The 18,271-nt window shown below is 28.2% G+C and overlaps 1 protein-coding gene across 3 annotated transcripts in view; it reads right to left on the reverse strand.

Moving 5' to 3' along the window:
• Nucleotides 1-18,271, reverse strand: part of LOC127180653 (protein unc-13 homolog C) — a 167,491-nt gene that overhangs the window by 11,846 nt on the left and 137,374 nt on the right. For all 3 annotated transcript variants that reach the window (XM_051134831.1, XM_051134832.1, XM_051134830.1), the window contains 6 exons: nt 14,626-14,714; nt 13,040-13,180; nt 12,832-12,955; nt 11,137-11,196; nt 6,072-6,152; nt 1,637-1,784 (listed from right to left, as the gene is read on the reverse strand). In XM_051134831.1, the coding sequence (XP_050990788.1) occupies nt 1,637-1,784; nt 6,072-6,152; nt 11,137-11,196; nt 12,832-12,955; nt 13,040-13,180; nt 14,626-14,714 (643 nt within the window). The remainder of the gene's footprint in view (nt 1-1,636; nt 1,785-6,071; nt 6,153-11,136; nt 11,197-12,831; nt 12,956-13,039; nt 13,181-14,625; nt 14,715-18,271) is intronic.

Below are 18,271 nucleotides of genomic sequence, written 5' to 3' on the forward strand. Positions count from 1 at the left end.
CAAATTAGTTGTTTATTTTAAGAAACCTATCTTATTTTCTCTTGTATATTTAGTATTGCTCTTTAATAAAGAAAAACAACTTATCCGATTACTCGATTAATCGATAGATACTTGATTACTAAAATAATAAAGGGCTACAGCCTTACTCTGTTCCAAAACCTGCTGTTTACTGTCTACATAAGCAATTGCCTTGTTGTTGCTAACTTAACCATTATTTCAAACTTCTTTATTTGAAATCACACTAAAACAAAATGTTTCAATATTATATGAAGCTTTATATTAAATATTTTAATAAATATTTTAAATGAAATAAAATTAAGAAATGTTGCCTTAGCAACTACCTGAAACAAAATAAGCCTAAGTGCTAAAATTACTACATTTTAAACTGAAAAAAAGAAATTAAAAGAAAATAAATTAAAGCTAAAATATAATATTAATAATTATTATTATAATAATAATATAAATGACTAAATAACAAAGTTAAAAAATACTAATACTAAAATACTGAAAATATAACAAAAACTAATTCTAAATAAATACAATAATAGAATATAAATAATACTAAAACAACAGTACTTCTAAGGCAGTATACTGTAACTGGAATGCAACCTAATAAGTGACCATTTATCAACATTCTACATAGACATCATCCCCATGTCTTACTAGTGCTCCATCTATAATTGACTGAAATAAGTACAATGTCAGAAAAAAGGTACAACTGGGGCAGTACCCTAAGGTAAAAAAAAAAGCTAAAACATACATCTTTTTACCTTATTTACCCCTAAATAAGGAGTGTATGAGTATATAGTAGTCAACATTTGAAGTGGAGCAAAACTTTTCGTAAAAGTTGTCCTAAAACCAAAACAACACCTGTTCTTGTCTTAGGACAACTTTTTTGATCCACTTCAAATGTTGACTACTGTATATTACTACCTATATATTACTAGGAGTATATATTACTACTTTAAAGGTACATACTAGTACCTAAAGTATTCATATTAGTACCTTCTGAAAGAGTACCATCCCAGTGACAGTCTTAAACATACACAACACACACAAATATTTGGTAAAATAATGCATTTATAATTATATTGGACAGTTTTATGTACTTTATGGTAGTAGTGGAAGGAGTAGTAGTAGTATAGTTTTTAATACCATGTCAGCAACTAAGGCTATTTTCATGGCAAGAAGAAAGGATGAATGAAAGTTCTGAAAGAATTTGTGCAATTTTAATCTATATTTCTCTCACTTTTTTGTTCATGTGTCATGATGCATTTTGGGATTGATGAACGAATACATGCAATACATGCAAATTCTAATACTTGTCTTCGAATTTGGCCAAAAGAAGTAATCAGAGTGTTGCTTATGTATGTCTAATGTTGTCTAAATAGGCAGCACACTATTTTATGTCTTGGAACTGTATTGATAAATGTAGCAATCATTCATGCATACATAAATAGTGCATACTGCACAAGTAAGCACAATGCATACTACTTTAAACCTGCATTCTGAACAAACCCAGTGAGCAAAACTCTCATTGCGTGGAAACCCGTCTCTCTCTCTCTCTCTCTTTCTCTCTCTCTCCTGACAGTGAGATGTACGATCGGCTCCAGCAGGAGCACAAACATGCTCTTACCTTGAGAGGTTTGGGTGCATATATATTTCTTGATCAAGGCATCTGTGGGTTGAGTGTAAAGGCTGAGGGCGTATTTCAAGGACTTGAGATCGGGGCTCTTCTCCAGGAAGGTTTTCTTCAGACCGTTTCCACCCGCATGGAAATATTGCTGAACGGAGAAACAAACGCACTGGTTACTGAAGAGAGACTCAAACAAGCTGCTTGTTTTCTAGGATAATGGAAGGGCTACTTCTACTAAGCAGCATATTTATGTCTTAACGTACTGGATGAAATAAGTCAGAAATCATAGTTACCTTTCTTTTATCATAGTGTCATGAATTAAGCGAACATTGGGCTGAATTTTAATGCATTTGAGTACTTTGGTGGATGTTGATTTGTGAAAATGTGTTTCCATTGTTCTTTAAATGTAAATAAATAAATAAATAAAATTGTAAAAATATCGGCGCAGATAGCCTTGTGGGCAATTTGTTGTGCTTCGTTGTGAGTTCGAATCCTGCCTTATGGACCTTTCATGAGCAAAAACGCCAAAAACGCCAAAACGCCAAAAAAAAAAATATATATATATATATACACACACACATAATGTATGCAATGTTTAATTTATTTTTTATGTATGAGAAATGATGGTTAAAATAAAATACTGTATCTTACTGGCTTATCCTAAAATAAAAAAAGGCTTTTTCACTCAGAAATTGCTAGTAAATTTCACAAATAAAGAAACATCAAGTAACACTGAATTAAACGAGATATAACGAGATATATAGTACTTTTTTGAAATAGTACATGTTTGTAAAATACAAATGCAAAATTTAATTATATATTTAATTTTTATATTATATTGTATTATTAACCCTATTATAATATTTTATATTATATTAAATATTATATTTAATCCAATACTTTTTCCAAAGCCACCAACAATCTCTTCAAAAATCTTAAATAAAAATATCTTTAAATTTTTTAATAATTAAATATCTTTACTTTTTAAATAATTGTTATAATATAATAATAAAATAATAATATAAAAAATTATGTAATAATAAAATAAAACATAATATAATTACAAAATAAAAAAAAAAACTTGATTATAGTTTCACTATCTGCTTTCGACGTGTTGAGCGTATTTTTTTATTTCTTATAAATGCTTCATAAAAAAAACAGAGAAAATCCTACCTTTTATTATTCAACAACTGATGTGCTCAGTTTACTTTACTTGCTTTAAAAAAAGTTTTCTCTTGTTCAGTAACATTTTTTTTGTTTGTTAATTTGTTTTTTGATTGCTGTCTTTTTTCCACTGCCATTGTTTGCCCTAGATTTTTTTCTCAGTTCCATACAATTTTAAACTTTCTTTGTTCATTCCATGTTTTATAGGCAACCTCTGTCGTGCTAATTTAGATTAACACAGTTGGTTTTAAAGTAATCTAGTTTATTTTAGTTCAGGACTCCACAGTCTGAGTGTTTGTAATCTGTACTTAATCTGTGTTTCAGAAAGCCATTTTTTAAACCACGATTAACTATTCAAGATTAAGCCTACTCCTGTCTTAATTTAAACCCTGTCTGGGAAACCACCCCATAAAGTTCAGGAGAACAGAAATCATTTCATAGAAGCACAAGACTGTTATATTGTGAATATTGTGCATTGACTGACTGCATATTGTGACTATGACTAAATACTGCCATTCAGAACCATCAGAACAGACCATGAACTGAACATCATAAATGAGACGCTCTCAACGGAGAGTGACCGCAGACGCTGCAGTAATATTCATGGCTTCACATGGTTAAATGAGTTAATCCTGAGTTAACGGTGAGACGTGAGACCGATAACATCTATCAGCTGAACACAATCAGATCAGGGTTAAACAGAAGCCCAGAGATCATGGTCCACCGCTGGACACGAGTGTGAGGAGACGACTGGCATTTGATCAGATCTAGTTTATTATTCTATTAGCGTAAGGGCCGATTAGAGAGTGAACGGTGAGGACGGAGCGCTGACGTTTTCATGTCTGCCGTGATTGAGACAGATGAGATTTCCACCGAGGAATCAATCGCTCAGGCTCTGAGGAAAGGCCAGGTGCCATTTTCAATGCTTGCATTTAGTTTTTCCCTCACTTTGACCTTAATAAAATTAAATCGATAGGTAGGTTGCTAAATAAAACTTGAAATGCATACAGAAATTATATAAAGTTTTAAAAACCATATTTTCTTTCTTTTTTCAGTTTGTTGGCTCTTAGTTGTTTTAAGGTCTGTGTGACAAAATGCAGTAAACAGCGTCTTATTGTCTGCTGATGAAGGCCTCTGGCTGTGAGCTGGACTCTAATTGAGCCCATGATGAATGGCTGATGTGGTTTGTCGGCTGTATTGATTGGTCAGGACGAGCATCGCTTTGGTAATCATACAGTATAAAGCATAAACAAGATTTGGTGAAACTCATCAGAGAAGCAGATTGTTCAGTGCACATATTAAGGATCGTGTTTCTCCATGTGCTGATCAGATCAGTCTTTATGTTATGAAATGCGCTGGATTTCAAATGCATGCTTTTTTGATCTTCTGGTGGCCCATTATTTCAGCTGCATTATTCATATAGAGATTTTTTCTATCGTGCATTTGAGAGAACGGTGGTGAGGAGGAGCCAAAGGCTCTGCTTTATTGCATTTATTTATTTATTTTTTGTTTAATGTATGTTCAAGATCTATTTGATGTTCCATCTGTCATTCGCAGATATATATATTCCATGCATTTACCTCAGAAGATCAACAACACATATTAATATTATCATATTTTTGTATGTAGTATGAAGCATGACATTTATTTTTATTGCACCAAAAATGATATTTACAATACATAAAATACATAGTTGATTTTTTTATTTAAAAAATGTACATTTCTGAATGATCCAAAAATAGAATTTCTTTTATTATAAATAAAATTTATTTATTATATATTATATTATAATTATATTTTTCCTGTTTTATGCATAATTCTAACAAGATATTGAGGCTTCTAATTAAAAACACAAAAAAATGTAAAAATGCAAAAAAACAAACACGAAAAAAAATTACAAATGTGTAAAGAAAAGTGAATTTAATTTAAAGATCATATTCTCTTCAAAAGAGTCTTAAAATATTATTTATTTTAGTAATGTTTTTCTTTTTAAATATTACCCATCTGAATTAAATCTACCTACTGAATGTCTATAACTATTGTTTATCATTTCTAATGTTTTGCATATCTGAATATTATATAGTTTTTCCTTCACTATATAAAATAAATAAAATAAATATATATAAACAAAACAATTGAAAATAAAAAAAATATATGTGTATAGCATTGCTCTTGTCTATCTAAAAAAAAAAAAAAAGATTAAAAAAATTGAAAATATCCATCAAATATTTATCCATATGAATGTCTACCTACTGTTTAGCATTAAAAAAATAATAAAAATATTTTAAAAAATAAACTATACATTTTATATGTATATCATTGTTTATATATTAAATGTGATTTAAAAATACACATAAAAATTGCCAGTGTATTAAGAAAAATAAATTGAAGTCAAAATACATCACATTCTCTGCAAATAAGTCTTATAATATTATTATAATATTATAAAGTTATTTTAATAATATTGAGATATTTGAATGGGAAATATTACAGGAAAGAAACTTTTTGAAGTGCATTTATTCATTGATTTATTCATGTTTAAAAAGACCTCAAAACAAAGACATCAGACTGTGATTGTTCTCCTCTTTCTCTTTTTATCTGTCTGTGTCTCTTTTCTTCCCACTCACACATTAATTATTATTCTCATTAATCTCAGCGGATATCTTCGCTGTCGTTACTTTGCACCTCGAGCAGAGAATCCCGAGCTCATCTCTGCATGCGGCCGTTTCCAGCTCCAAAATTTTACTCACGGCTTTTGTGAACTCCCCTAATTAGCTTGAGCCCTCAGAATACCAATGAGCCAAATTCCCTCGCCATGACTGATCCCAACAGGGGGGATCGACTGAATCAATAATATCTCTGATGCTGCATGTACTGTGTGTGCAGCTCACATGCACATTTACACCACAACTAAAGTCATTATAACCACACATGCATGTGTTTATATGTGTGACATAAGAAAATAAAATCCACTCCACACGCTTTAGCTGAAGAAAAGGTGGGAAAATCATCACTTGGCTTCAAATCATCATTTAAGCCTGATGCATTTCAGGAAAAAGGACTATGTTTCAGTTGCACGAAATTGCTCATAAATGAGCTTCTGCATGCATTGAACTGAAAGCATCGAGCATACAATCACAACACAAACTAGCAATTAGCCTAATGATAATCAGTCTTAATTTGAACTTGTAGCACCAGTCTAAGCAGCAGTTCATGCAACTGGCCTCTGAAATGAGTGAATCAGAGGAGAAGAAGAGTGAAAAGCCGATACCTTGATGGTGGGAAGCACTAAATCCATGGCGGCACATTGTCGAGGACTCAGACTGCGAGCTTCCTCCCGGATCACATGCTCCTGAGACACACAGAGAAAAGAGAGAGTGATTTACTGCATTTAGATTAACACTGAAATACTTAAACTCTTTTCCTCAACCCATTTCCAACACTAGTTGAGCAATGTAAACTACCCCGAGTTAAACAGTTTTGATAAAATGCCATCGGATAGACCCCCAGTCAAACATTTATTATTAAAAATAAAAAAAATTAGTTATAAAATAAAATAGTTTATTTTATGAAGAGTGTATATATTTGAGTTTATAGCTAAAATAAAATAAAATAGAATAAAAAATAAAACAAAATCTTTTCATCAATTTCCAAAGCTGGTCAACCTAAACTACCTTATATTTTGATAAAATACCATGCACAAAATGACTCATTTAGACAGACCCCCAGTAAAATATTTTTTTTGTTGATTTATTTTAGTTATAAAATAAAATATTTTCTTTTATGAAGAGCATATACATTTTAGTTTATAGCTAAAATAAAAAATACAACAAAATAAAATAAAATATTTTCCTCCATCCATTTCCAAAGCTTGTCAAGCTAAACTACCTCACGTTAAACAATTCTGATACAATACCATGCACAAAACGACTCATTCAGATAGACCCCCAGTAAAATATTTATTTATTTTAGTTGCAAAATATTATAAAATATTTTATTTTGTTTTAGTTATAAAATAAAATATTTTCTTTTATGAAGAGTGTATATATTTTAGTTTATAGCGAAAATAAAATAAAATAAAATAAAATAACCATAATATAACCATTCATTTTCAAAGCTTGTCAACCTAAACTACCTCATGTTTTGATAAAATACCATGCACAAAATGACTAATTTAGATGGTAAACCCCCAGTAAAATAATTTTTGTTGATTTATTTTAGTTACAAAATATTATACAATATTTTAATTTGCTTTAGTTATCAAATAAAATATTTTATTTTATGAAGAGCATATATATTTTAGTATATTTATATATTCAAATATTTTCCTCTATCCATTTCAAAAGCTGGTCAAGCTAAACTACCTCATGTTAAACCATTTTGATAAAATAGTGCATAAAATAATTCTTAGAGTTCAGATATGATTGACATGTTAACTGTTTTTATTTTTATTTTTCCATTACCTATTTTTATTTATTTTAGCGATAAAACAAAATATACAAGCCATCAAGCAAATTAATTATAATTTACTGTTTAATTTTATTTTGTTCTAGTTATTAAAAAAACACTTTATGAAGGGCATATATATTTTAATTTATAGATGAAATAAAATAAAACAAAATAACATGGCTCTGAGATTTGCTTGACATAAAATAAAATATATAAGACCCCCAGTAAAATATAAAATATAATATATATATATATATATATATATATTTTTTTTTTAAGTTTAAAATATGTTATTTTAGTTATTTATTTTATGAATGGCATATATATTTTAGTTTATAGCTAAAACATAAAAAAATAAAATAAATTAAAATAAAATAAAATAAATATTTTCCCTCCATTATTTATTTTATTTTTTATATAAAATAAAATATATAAGCCATCCAGTAATTATATTATTATAATGTACTATTTATCTTTATTTTGCTCTAGTTCTAAAAAAAAAATAAATAAAACAAAAGTTTTCTCCATCTTCTCCAGTTAATTTCAACACCAGAACCGTGCCTGTGACATAAGGTGTAGGACGTAAACCCAAACAAAAATTTCAGGATTTATAAGGATGGCTAGTGTGCATTAGTCTTTTAATATGAGTTTTGCATGCATTTTTTTCTTGGAGTACTTTAAGCACTCGTTAGAATCAAAGGTGACAGCTCCCAGAAGACTCTGTGGCCTCACCATGATTTAAGATGAGAAGTCAGGCATTTCATTTAATCTTACAGGTCAATGGCGGTGCAAACTTTAATACAAATAAGCCTGAGAGTGATAACAGGGCGGCGTGTGAGTGAACATTAATCCACGTCAAATCAGTGTAAGTTCATCTGTGTGTGCAGGAAGAGCTGATTCTGTCCAATGACTTCTCTCAGCTTAAGGTCACATTTTTAGAGAAGCGTCCTCACCTTTAGCACTTGAAGCGAGTGTATTGATCAGCTGTTAAAACGGTCCGTACATCCACTAACAAACCTCTGTTTTTAGGTCACTACACTCATTCAGACCCACTGCACATCAGTGACCAATAGATACACAAACGCACTAGAGGTGAAACACCGAATGCACATTTTATAACTTGTTGTGTTAAATGTTACTGCACTTTTAAAAAGACTGGATGTACAGTGTAACAAAAACACGTTAGCAGCAAAATAAGGTACAGTAATCAGTAGAACAGTGAAAACTTTTTGAAATTTTGATTTTGTTTTTCAGAACAAATATTTAAACAATCTTAAATCAAGATACATTTTAATTGAGAAGTTTTTTTTTTCCTGAAAAATCTGATCAAATTACAAATTACACAAATTAATGTATATATTTAAGAAATATTTACAAGTATATGTATTTATTATAATTTTTATATAATTTATATTATATATAAATTAAAATATTTTGTACATAAATAACATATTTCTCTTTAAAAAAACATACGTTAATTTGTTTTTTATTTATATATACATACTAATTACACACAGTACTCACACATATATTAGGCAAACTCAAACTTTTATTTTGTATGCGATTAATCGTAATTAAACATTTGACAGCCCTATATTTTTTTATATATTACTTTAGATATCTAATTATATGTGATATATATATATATATATAGTTTGCCTAAAACTTTTATTTTGTATGCGATTAATCACGATTTATCGTTTGACAGCCCTATATTTTTTTATATATTGCTTTATATTTTATATCTAATTATATGTGATATATTTTTATATATATATATATATATATATATATATAGTTTGCCTAAAACTTTTATTTTGTATGCGATTAATCGCAATTAAACATTTGACAGCCCTATATTTTTAATATATTATTTTATATTTTATATATTATTATATGTGATATATATATATATATATATATATATAAAATTATTATCTTAAGTCATTTTGCTGTATCGTTTCACTGTATGAATGTGGAAACCAAGATGAAAATGCTAAACCAGAAAATTATTTAATTATTTTTGCAGAGTACAGTCAGGTCAGTATGATTTAAAAATAAATTAAATAACTAAATTTCTTTAGCAAGGATGCATTAAATTGATCAAAAGTGATGGTAAAGAAATGTATAATGTTACAAAAAATTATATTTCAAATAAATGCTGTTCTTTTAAACGTTCTATTCATCAAAGAATCATGTAAAATGAAATATATCACAGTTTCCTCAAAAATATTGGACAGCACAACTGTTGATAATAATACATTGATAATAATCAGAAATGTTTTTGAGCAGCAAATATTAGAATGATTTCTGAAAGATCTTGTGACACTAAAGACTGGGGTAATGATGCTGAAAATTCAGCTTTGATCACAAAAAATAAATTACATTTTAATGTATATTTGCAGAGGACACAGTCATTTTAAATTCTAATAATATTGTACTATTTTTCTGTATTTTGATTAAATAAATTCAGTCTTGGTCAGCACAAGACACTTCTTTCAACATAAATTTTCTCTCAGTTTTACTCCATATTTGCATGCCAAGTAGCTAAACAATAACTAGAGGTGATTCTGTCGTGCACTAGAGTGCACTGCCTATGTAGAGTGCTTCAAAACTCACTTATGAGTTTTAAGGCAGTTGCATATAATTGTATAAGCCACAGACGGCAATGCAGTTCACTGGGTTTAGAAACAGAGCGGATCAATTCTACACACAATTACTGAAGCACAGAGAACAGGAGCCATAAAAAAGCATTTTCGGGCAAAGCTGCAATTGAGCGGAGATGTTTCAATGCATATGAAATGAGACAGAGAGAGGGACAAATGAGATGGAGAGTCTCCACCGCTGGACTGTGGAGACATAATCAGGAGAAGCCCTCCATCTGTCTGACACCTGCTCAGATCCAAAGCGCTCGTCCTTCTCTGGACTTAAACTCCTCAGCGGGGTGGTATAATTACACCGGCAGAAGCGGGAAAGTTTTCCGGCGTGATTCCAGAGAGACCGTAATGATGTAAACGGGCAACCGAGCGGCGTTTGACGGACAGCTACAAAGACTTAGCATAAGCCGGAAACCGTTTTCGAGCTACATGAAAGCGCTGCTGTAATTTCTGAGGATAGTGGATATCTAGTGCTGAACCGTGTCCTCTGAGCTCCACGAGGAGCGATGCCCTCCAAATCTGACAGACATAAAACTCCCTGTCAGTCACAGCCTGTTTGCCTTTCTCATCAGGATGGAAACAACACTTTAAATTGAACATGCCTCGCTCACGTCTACAATCTGACGCACACGTCTGTGTTCAAAGGGTTGATTATTAAACCAGTTACCTCTCATTTTAGGGTCGTGTTCAAAAACACAAAGGCCGTTCACTCCTAAATTTTGTATGATGACCAAAAACTCAGCTAATAAAAATGGTTCCCATTAAGTTATTTACATTTATTCATGTAGCAGATGCTATTACTCAAAGCGAATTAAAAAATGTTATAGAAACATTTCTCTGAACATGTTCATCGGAATGGTTTAGAAAGGTCTTTTCATGGTTATGTGAATGTTAATGGAACACTTCATTGTATCATTTTTTAAATGTTACTATTTGTTTCAGAATGTTCGGTGAACATTCAAAAGTAACATTCAAAAAAATGATACATTGAAATGTTACATTAACATTCACATAACAAAAATACGTGTAAAACATCTAAAACATTTCAGAAAAAAGTCCCATGAATGATGTGTGTATATATATATATATATATATATATATACGAATGTGCTATTAATGTTACTTAAACATTAACTGAAAGTTTAATAGAACCATTTTTAAATTTTTTTTGACAACAGCATTATTTTATGGGTGAACTATTCCTTTAAAATGAAAGCTGAAATTCCTCACCTTGAGTTTGGAGAGCTGACCGAGGTCCTTGGCAGCACTGAAAATCATCTGAGCCCCTTGCTGTTAAACAAACAAGCACAAAACAAAGAGCTGAAATGCAGTTCAGTCCTCTGGGAATGTAGTGTCTCAGGAAACGCGTCGTTCAGCGAGTCAAACGGAGTTTGTTTAGTGTGTTTGGCAGTCTGCTCTTCGGTTGCTGATTCAGCTTATTAAGAAGATGGACAGAAAGCTCGCGAAGGAACAATATTTTGCTTCATGTCACTTACTGAAATATTATTTCTAAAAACAATGAGGGCTACTGTGCCGAAATATAATTTAATTTAATTTAATTTATTTTAGCTATAAAGTATGATATATAGGCCCTCCATTTATATTACATTTTCTTTTCTTTTTTGCTACGCACTGATTTATTTTATAGCTATGAAATAAAATATAAGCCCTACATTAAATATTTAATTTAATTAAATTTTTTAGCTGTGAAGTAAAATATAAAGGCCCTCCAATAAATATTTTATTTTAATTTCGCATCAAGTTTTTTATAAGCCCTCCATTAAATGTTATATATTATTTTAGTTATGAAATAAAACATATAAGGTATTCATTGATTTTTTTTATAGCTATAAAATAATACAGATAAGCCCTACATAAAATATTTAATTTTATTTAATTTTATTTTTAGCTGTAAAGTAAAATACAGAGGCCCTCCATTAAATATTCTATTTTAATTTTGCTTAAAAAGCTATGCTTTGATTTATTTTATAGCTATGAAATAAAATATATAAGACGTAAATATTTAATTTTTAGCTATAAAGTTAAATTAAATTAATATAAATATTTAATATTTTATTTTAATTTAGCTTGAAGTAAAATAAATAAGCCCTCCATTAAATTTTACATTTTATTTTAGCCATGAAATAAAATATATTAATACATTAATACATTATTTCATTTTATTTGTACTATTATTGTTGTATTATTGTATTTTTGTTGTATTATTATTATTTTTTGTGTAAATTTTAATTTAATTAAATGTAAACTATAAAGTAAAATATACAGGTCATCCATTTGAATATTTTAGTTTATTTTAGGTATGAAATAAAATATATTAAGTTCTCCATTATTTTATTTTATCTTGTATTAGTATTGTATTATTTTTCTTTTTCTATTATTCTTTTTTTATTATTATTTTAATTTAATTAAATGTAAGCTACAACAGGAAATATTCATTGTACATTTAATATGAATACATTGTATTATTATTTATTTTTTCCAATTTTGATTTAATTAAATGTAATCTATAAAGTAAAATACACAGGTCATCTATTAAATATTTTAGTTTATTTTAGGTATGAAATAAAATATATCAAGCTCTCCATTAATTTATTTGATCTTTATAGTCAAATATATAAGGCGTACATTAAATATTTTTATTTAATTTTATTTAACAGCTACAAAATAAAATATATATTATTTTTAATAAATATAAAATTTTATAAATAAATAAATTACTTAAATTAATAAACTTGTAAAACAATAAAACATCCATTGTTCTTTTTATTTAATTACGTAATTCCTCTTGTAGTTTTGTGTTTTCAAACAGACTCTTGTGTCTTCACTCACATCTCCATAAACTTCTGTTAGGAGCAGATGCAGTGAGACGCGTCTCGTGTGTGTGTGTGTTTGGCTGACACTCACTGTCTGGTCTGAGAGGGGCGGAAGAACAATCTGTCGCTCGATGGTGTTGAGAACTATCTTCCACAGCTCCTTCAGGACCCGCTTGAGAACCGTCTTCTCACAGATCTTGGCAAACAGAATTAGGCTGGAGAGAAGAAACAGGGATGAATTGAAAGACAGAAATGCAACTGGTGTTTCAGCAAAACTAACTCTGGATTTTCTTTCGTACTTCTTGTCCAGCAGGTCCATGAGGGGTCTCAGGACGGTCTCGGCGTCCATGGCTGCGTTGCTCTTGTTCCCTGCGTTTCCTTTCATCTGTATCAGCTCCTGGTTCATTTGTTTGACACAGTCCTCAATCACTGGCTTGAAACTGTGGATAGACATGTTAAACTTAGTTTAAAACCTCAAAAACAACAGCATTCATTAGAGAATGAGAACATGTTGAACGCATTTGTATCATTTGAGCTCATCTATATGAACGTAACCGTAAAATAAAGTATAAACGTCCTTTTAAAAAGTATTTTTAGAAGCTAAACTAAACTAAAATATATAAGACCTTCATTAAATATATGTGTGTGTGTGTATATATATATATATATATATATATGTTTTATTTTATAAATTATAATTAAAATGTATTTTATTTAATAATTAACTAAAATAAAACTGATTTTTATTATTCAAACTAATCTGTCTTTAACTATGAAATAAAATGTATAGGTCCTCAATAAAAATATTTTTATTTTATACATTTTAATAAAACAAAAATAATTTTAAAAATCCTCAAATGTCCTTAAAAGTATTTTTTTTTTAAATATAATAAAATAATTTGTAGTAAAGAAGTAGTAAAAAATAAAATAAAACAGATTTTTATCATTCAAGCTAATCTGTCTTTTTAAAATAAAATATCCTCAAAGTCCTCAATAAAAGTATTTTTATTTTATTTTATAAACTGTAATAAAACATGAAAAAAAAAAATTAAAAAAATATATATATATATATATCTGTGATTTCTATCATTTAAACTAATCTGTGTCTTTAACTATAAAACCAAAAATATGTAGTCTTCAATAAAAATATTAGTAGTTTATTTTATAGATGATAATAAAATAGTTTAAAAATAATTATAGACTAAATAAAATATATATATATATCATTCAATCTAATTTGTATGTGTCTGTCTTGTAGTCATAAAAGGCAATTAATGGAAAATTGATTTATGTTATCCATATATGTTGTAGGTATATTTTATTTTAGCTATACAGTAAAATATATAAAATAATTTAAAAATAAAATAATTAATTTTTTTTTTAATGCATTAAAATAAATAAAATTAAATAATAAATTAAATAAAATATACATTTGACATAAAATAATATTTGAGCTAATCTGTATGTTTATGTAAAATATATAAAGGTACAATAAAAATATATTTTTTTTATTATTTTATAATTCATAATGCAATAAAATAAATAAAATAAAATACATTCAACATAAAATAACAAAGGAGTTAATCTGTGTCTGTTTTTCAATCACAGAAAGCAAAATGTCACGGGTCTTATTATGAATGATTTTTCAGTGCACATTATTCTGAAGAAAAAAACGTGTTTGTTTTCCTTTTTTCATCTAAATGCGATAACTTTCTTCACCTCTGCTGATGCAATCAAAGCTGTGAATCGATAATATCACAGCCGCAGCATCCAATCAATTATGTGCAATGTTAACATTTAATTTGTGTGACACATTTCCCCTTTATTAGAACATCATCGTGTTTACTGTCTCAGCAGCTTTACCTACGATTCCCTCATACGTCACCTGGAGCCGAAGACGCCGCTGAGCTCGTCCAGCACCGTATTGAGTTTATTCTGCAGCTCTTTCAGCAGACCACTGGCCTCCGCGTCCAGCTGGAAAACACACACAGTCACATGACACCCACGACAGGAAGTGCTGAAGTTTCAGCGGTAACGCCACATGCCTCCGTATGAAACGTCAGATGTTGTGTTGGAAATAATAAATCCGATCTGCATTACAAAGAGCAACTGATTATCCAAAAATGAATGTACATGTCATATCTAGGATCCAAAATCAAAACTACTCTGATATAAAAAGTTGATTTCAGCCCCTGGTTGTATGATTTAAGTTTTTAACACAAGATGTGTCTGACAGCTTTGTTTTCATGCCGTGGTCTGGTGATTTTCTCTGATTCCAGTCAAGCGTATCGAGCCGCTCTAAAGGTCTGGAGTGAGGAATCGCTTCACTAATGATGACTGCAAATTCAGTACAAGCCTCTCGTCACATCAGAGACACGAGAGCAGACGAGCCAATGAGACGCAACTGTTCGGTGGCTTTTACCCATAATGCACGCTCGGTTTCTATCCGTGAAGCGATGGTTTACCTTTGGTTTGACTGTATTCATCAAAGTATAGTTAAAAAAAAGCAATACGCAGTCAACAGATACATAACCCAAATTGTTTAATAAATAAATAAATAAATTCATTAATAAACACACACACACACTAAATAATATAAGAGCTTTTTCTTGTAATAAAAACCAAGGGTTTGTAGACTGTACATGTAATTATAGAATTTAAGATATACGCTGCTTTATATAAGATATATACAAAATATAATATAAAAAAATATAGAAACTATAATATAAGATAAATTACTTTACAAAATTAAAAATCTAAGATAAATGACTCTGATATTCATCAAAATTGGTCAATTTTAGGGCCAATTTACTGCAAACAAACAAATAAATCAAAACATGGTTTTATAAATAAATAAATTAAAAATGCACACACACATTATTATCAATTAAAAACAAATTTAAATAAAAAATATAAATAAATACAAAAAATTTATGTAAAATATATGTATTTTGTATAAAAATGTATTACAATATAGAATATTTGCAAAAATATATTATGTATAGATTTTTTTGCTGTTAGTTTGTTTTTTGCTTAAAAAAAGTAAGGGAAAATACATGTTTATAGACTGTAAATGTAATGTATAAGACAAAAATGTAATATAAATGACTTTTCAAAATTATAAGATAATTAAAATTGTAAGATGAATGACTTCATCCAAATTTTGTCATTACACTTTCAAAATGCCCAGGGCCCAAAAATCAAAACAAAACAATAATATGTATATATTTTATAAGATTTTTTCTTGTAATAAAAAAGCAAAAATGCAAGTTATAATGTAATATACTGTATATGTAAGGTATACACTGCTTTATATAAGATATATACAAAATATAATATAAAAAATAAAATAATATAAAAACTATAAGATAAATGACTTTGCAAAATTAAAAATATACGATAAATGACTTCCCAATATTTGTCAAAATTGGCCAATTACGCTTAAAAAAAAAGCCCTAAGGGCAAATTACTACAAACAATAAATGAACAAATATAAAAATAAAATAAATATAAAATAAATAAAACACACACACATACATGCACATACAAATTATTATTAATGAAAAAAAATAATTAAAATAAAATTAAAAATGTATTTTGTATAAAAATAAATTACAATACAAAATATATTTTATAAAAAACATTTTGCTTAGAAAAAGCAAGGGAAATTACATGTTTATAGACTGTAAATGCAATATATAAGATATATAAATAAAATATAATAAAAAATAAAACTTTTCAAAATTCTAAAAATCATATAAGATAAATGACTTTATCCAAGCAGAAGCAGAAAATAATCACTATTCATAATTACTGACAAGCAGGCTCCGTTTTAAAAGCCTCAACAAGGAAAATTAAAAACTGTTTGTTTTTTGTTTTTTTGCATTATTAAACTAAAACGGATGCATTATGTATCAGATTATGCTTATGCTTATGTATCAGAATCTATGGCTGTCCATCAGATCTGACATCTACTTAAGACGAACCACAACGCTTTGCTTTCACGCATGATCCCCTGCATGTTTAGTATCTGTGTTTGAACAGCAGTGTTTTGTGTTCAGGTGCGGCAGGACGTCCACGTATTGGGCATGAATGGCTGACTCGTGAATTGTAACAGCGTTTATGGTTCCCGGTAAGCGGAGGGGCGTCCAGATCAATCAGTGATGGCAGCTGGCTCATGTTTGTGTGAGATCTCATCAGGTTAATGGAGATCAGAGACGTCCGTCACTGACAGAGCAACAGCACGCCTCATAACACAAACACAGCTAATGCTTTACACATGTGAACCTGCCAAAATTATCATTTAATCTGCAAAATTAAATTTAAAAATATTAAAATATATTGTGAGTCAAAAAAGAAAGCATCCCAACCCCGTTCTCATTACAATACTATGAAGAATTCTCATAGTCATTACTGTAAGTAAATATATATATTTTTATATTTATATATATATTTTTTTAATTCTATAATTGTATTCTCATTACAGTAATGAGTGAGGATAGTTTGAGGATAATTTAGTATTAAAAATAAAGTAAATTTAAATTTACAAATGTAAATAATTTATAAATTTAAATATTTCATATTTATTAATGTAATATAAAATGTATTGTATAATTTATATTAATACATGCATTTGTGTTATATATTTATATAAATACATACATTATGTTATATATATATATATATAAAAAAGAAAATACCACTTTAAATTTACAAATGTAACTAATTTATACATTTATATATCTCATATTTATTAATGTAATATAACATATATAAAATACATTTTATATACATTAATAAATATGAGATATATAAATTTATAAATTAGTAATGAATATGATAACACATACATTTATACATTATTTAAATTCACTGTACACTTGAATAAAATATTTTAATTGCACATTTAAATTGTAAAGTATTTTTGTTAAGTATTTTTAAGTATAAAGTATATTAAAAATGATTTAATTTTTTTCAGGATTCTTTCATGAATAACAAGTTTAAAAAGTACAGTGTTTATTCAAATCAATATTTTATAACAATGTACATTATTTATTATTAACTTTTAATAAACTTTTAATTATTAACTTAATACATCCTTGGTGAATAAAAGTATTAATTTCTTAAAAAAACAAAACAAAACAAAACAAAAAAAACAATAAAAATGTACTGACCCCAAACTTTTGAACGGTAGTGTATATATATATATGTGTGTGTAATATACATACAAACATAGATTACATGTATACATATATATAAATTTATGTAATAAATAAATAAATAAATATATATATATATATATATATATATATATATATACATATATATGTATATATATATATATATATATATATATCATATTATTATATTATTATATATTAATATGTATTAATATAATATGCATTGCCAAAGACATTTGCATTATGGTAATGAAAATTAATTTTCCCTCAATTCAGTCATGAAAATGAGAATGTTTTTTGATTTTAAAATATGGGAACAGGAATTTTTTAATTTCTTTTTGTGAGAATTTC

This window comes from Labeo rohita, chromosome 18, assembly GCF_022985175.1.
Source record: "Labeo rohita strain BAU-BD-2019 chromosome 18, IGBB_LRoh.1.0, whole genome shotgun sequence".
Classification (NCBI taxonomy): Eukaryota; Metazoa; Chordata; class Actinopteri; order Cypriniformes; family Cyprinidae; genus Labeo; species Labeo rohita.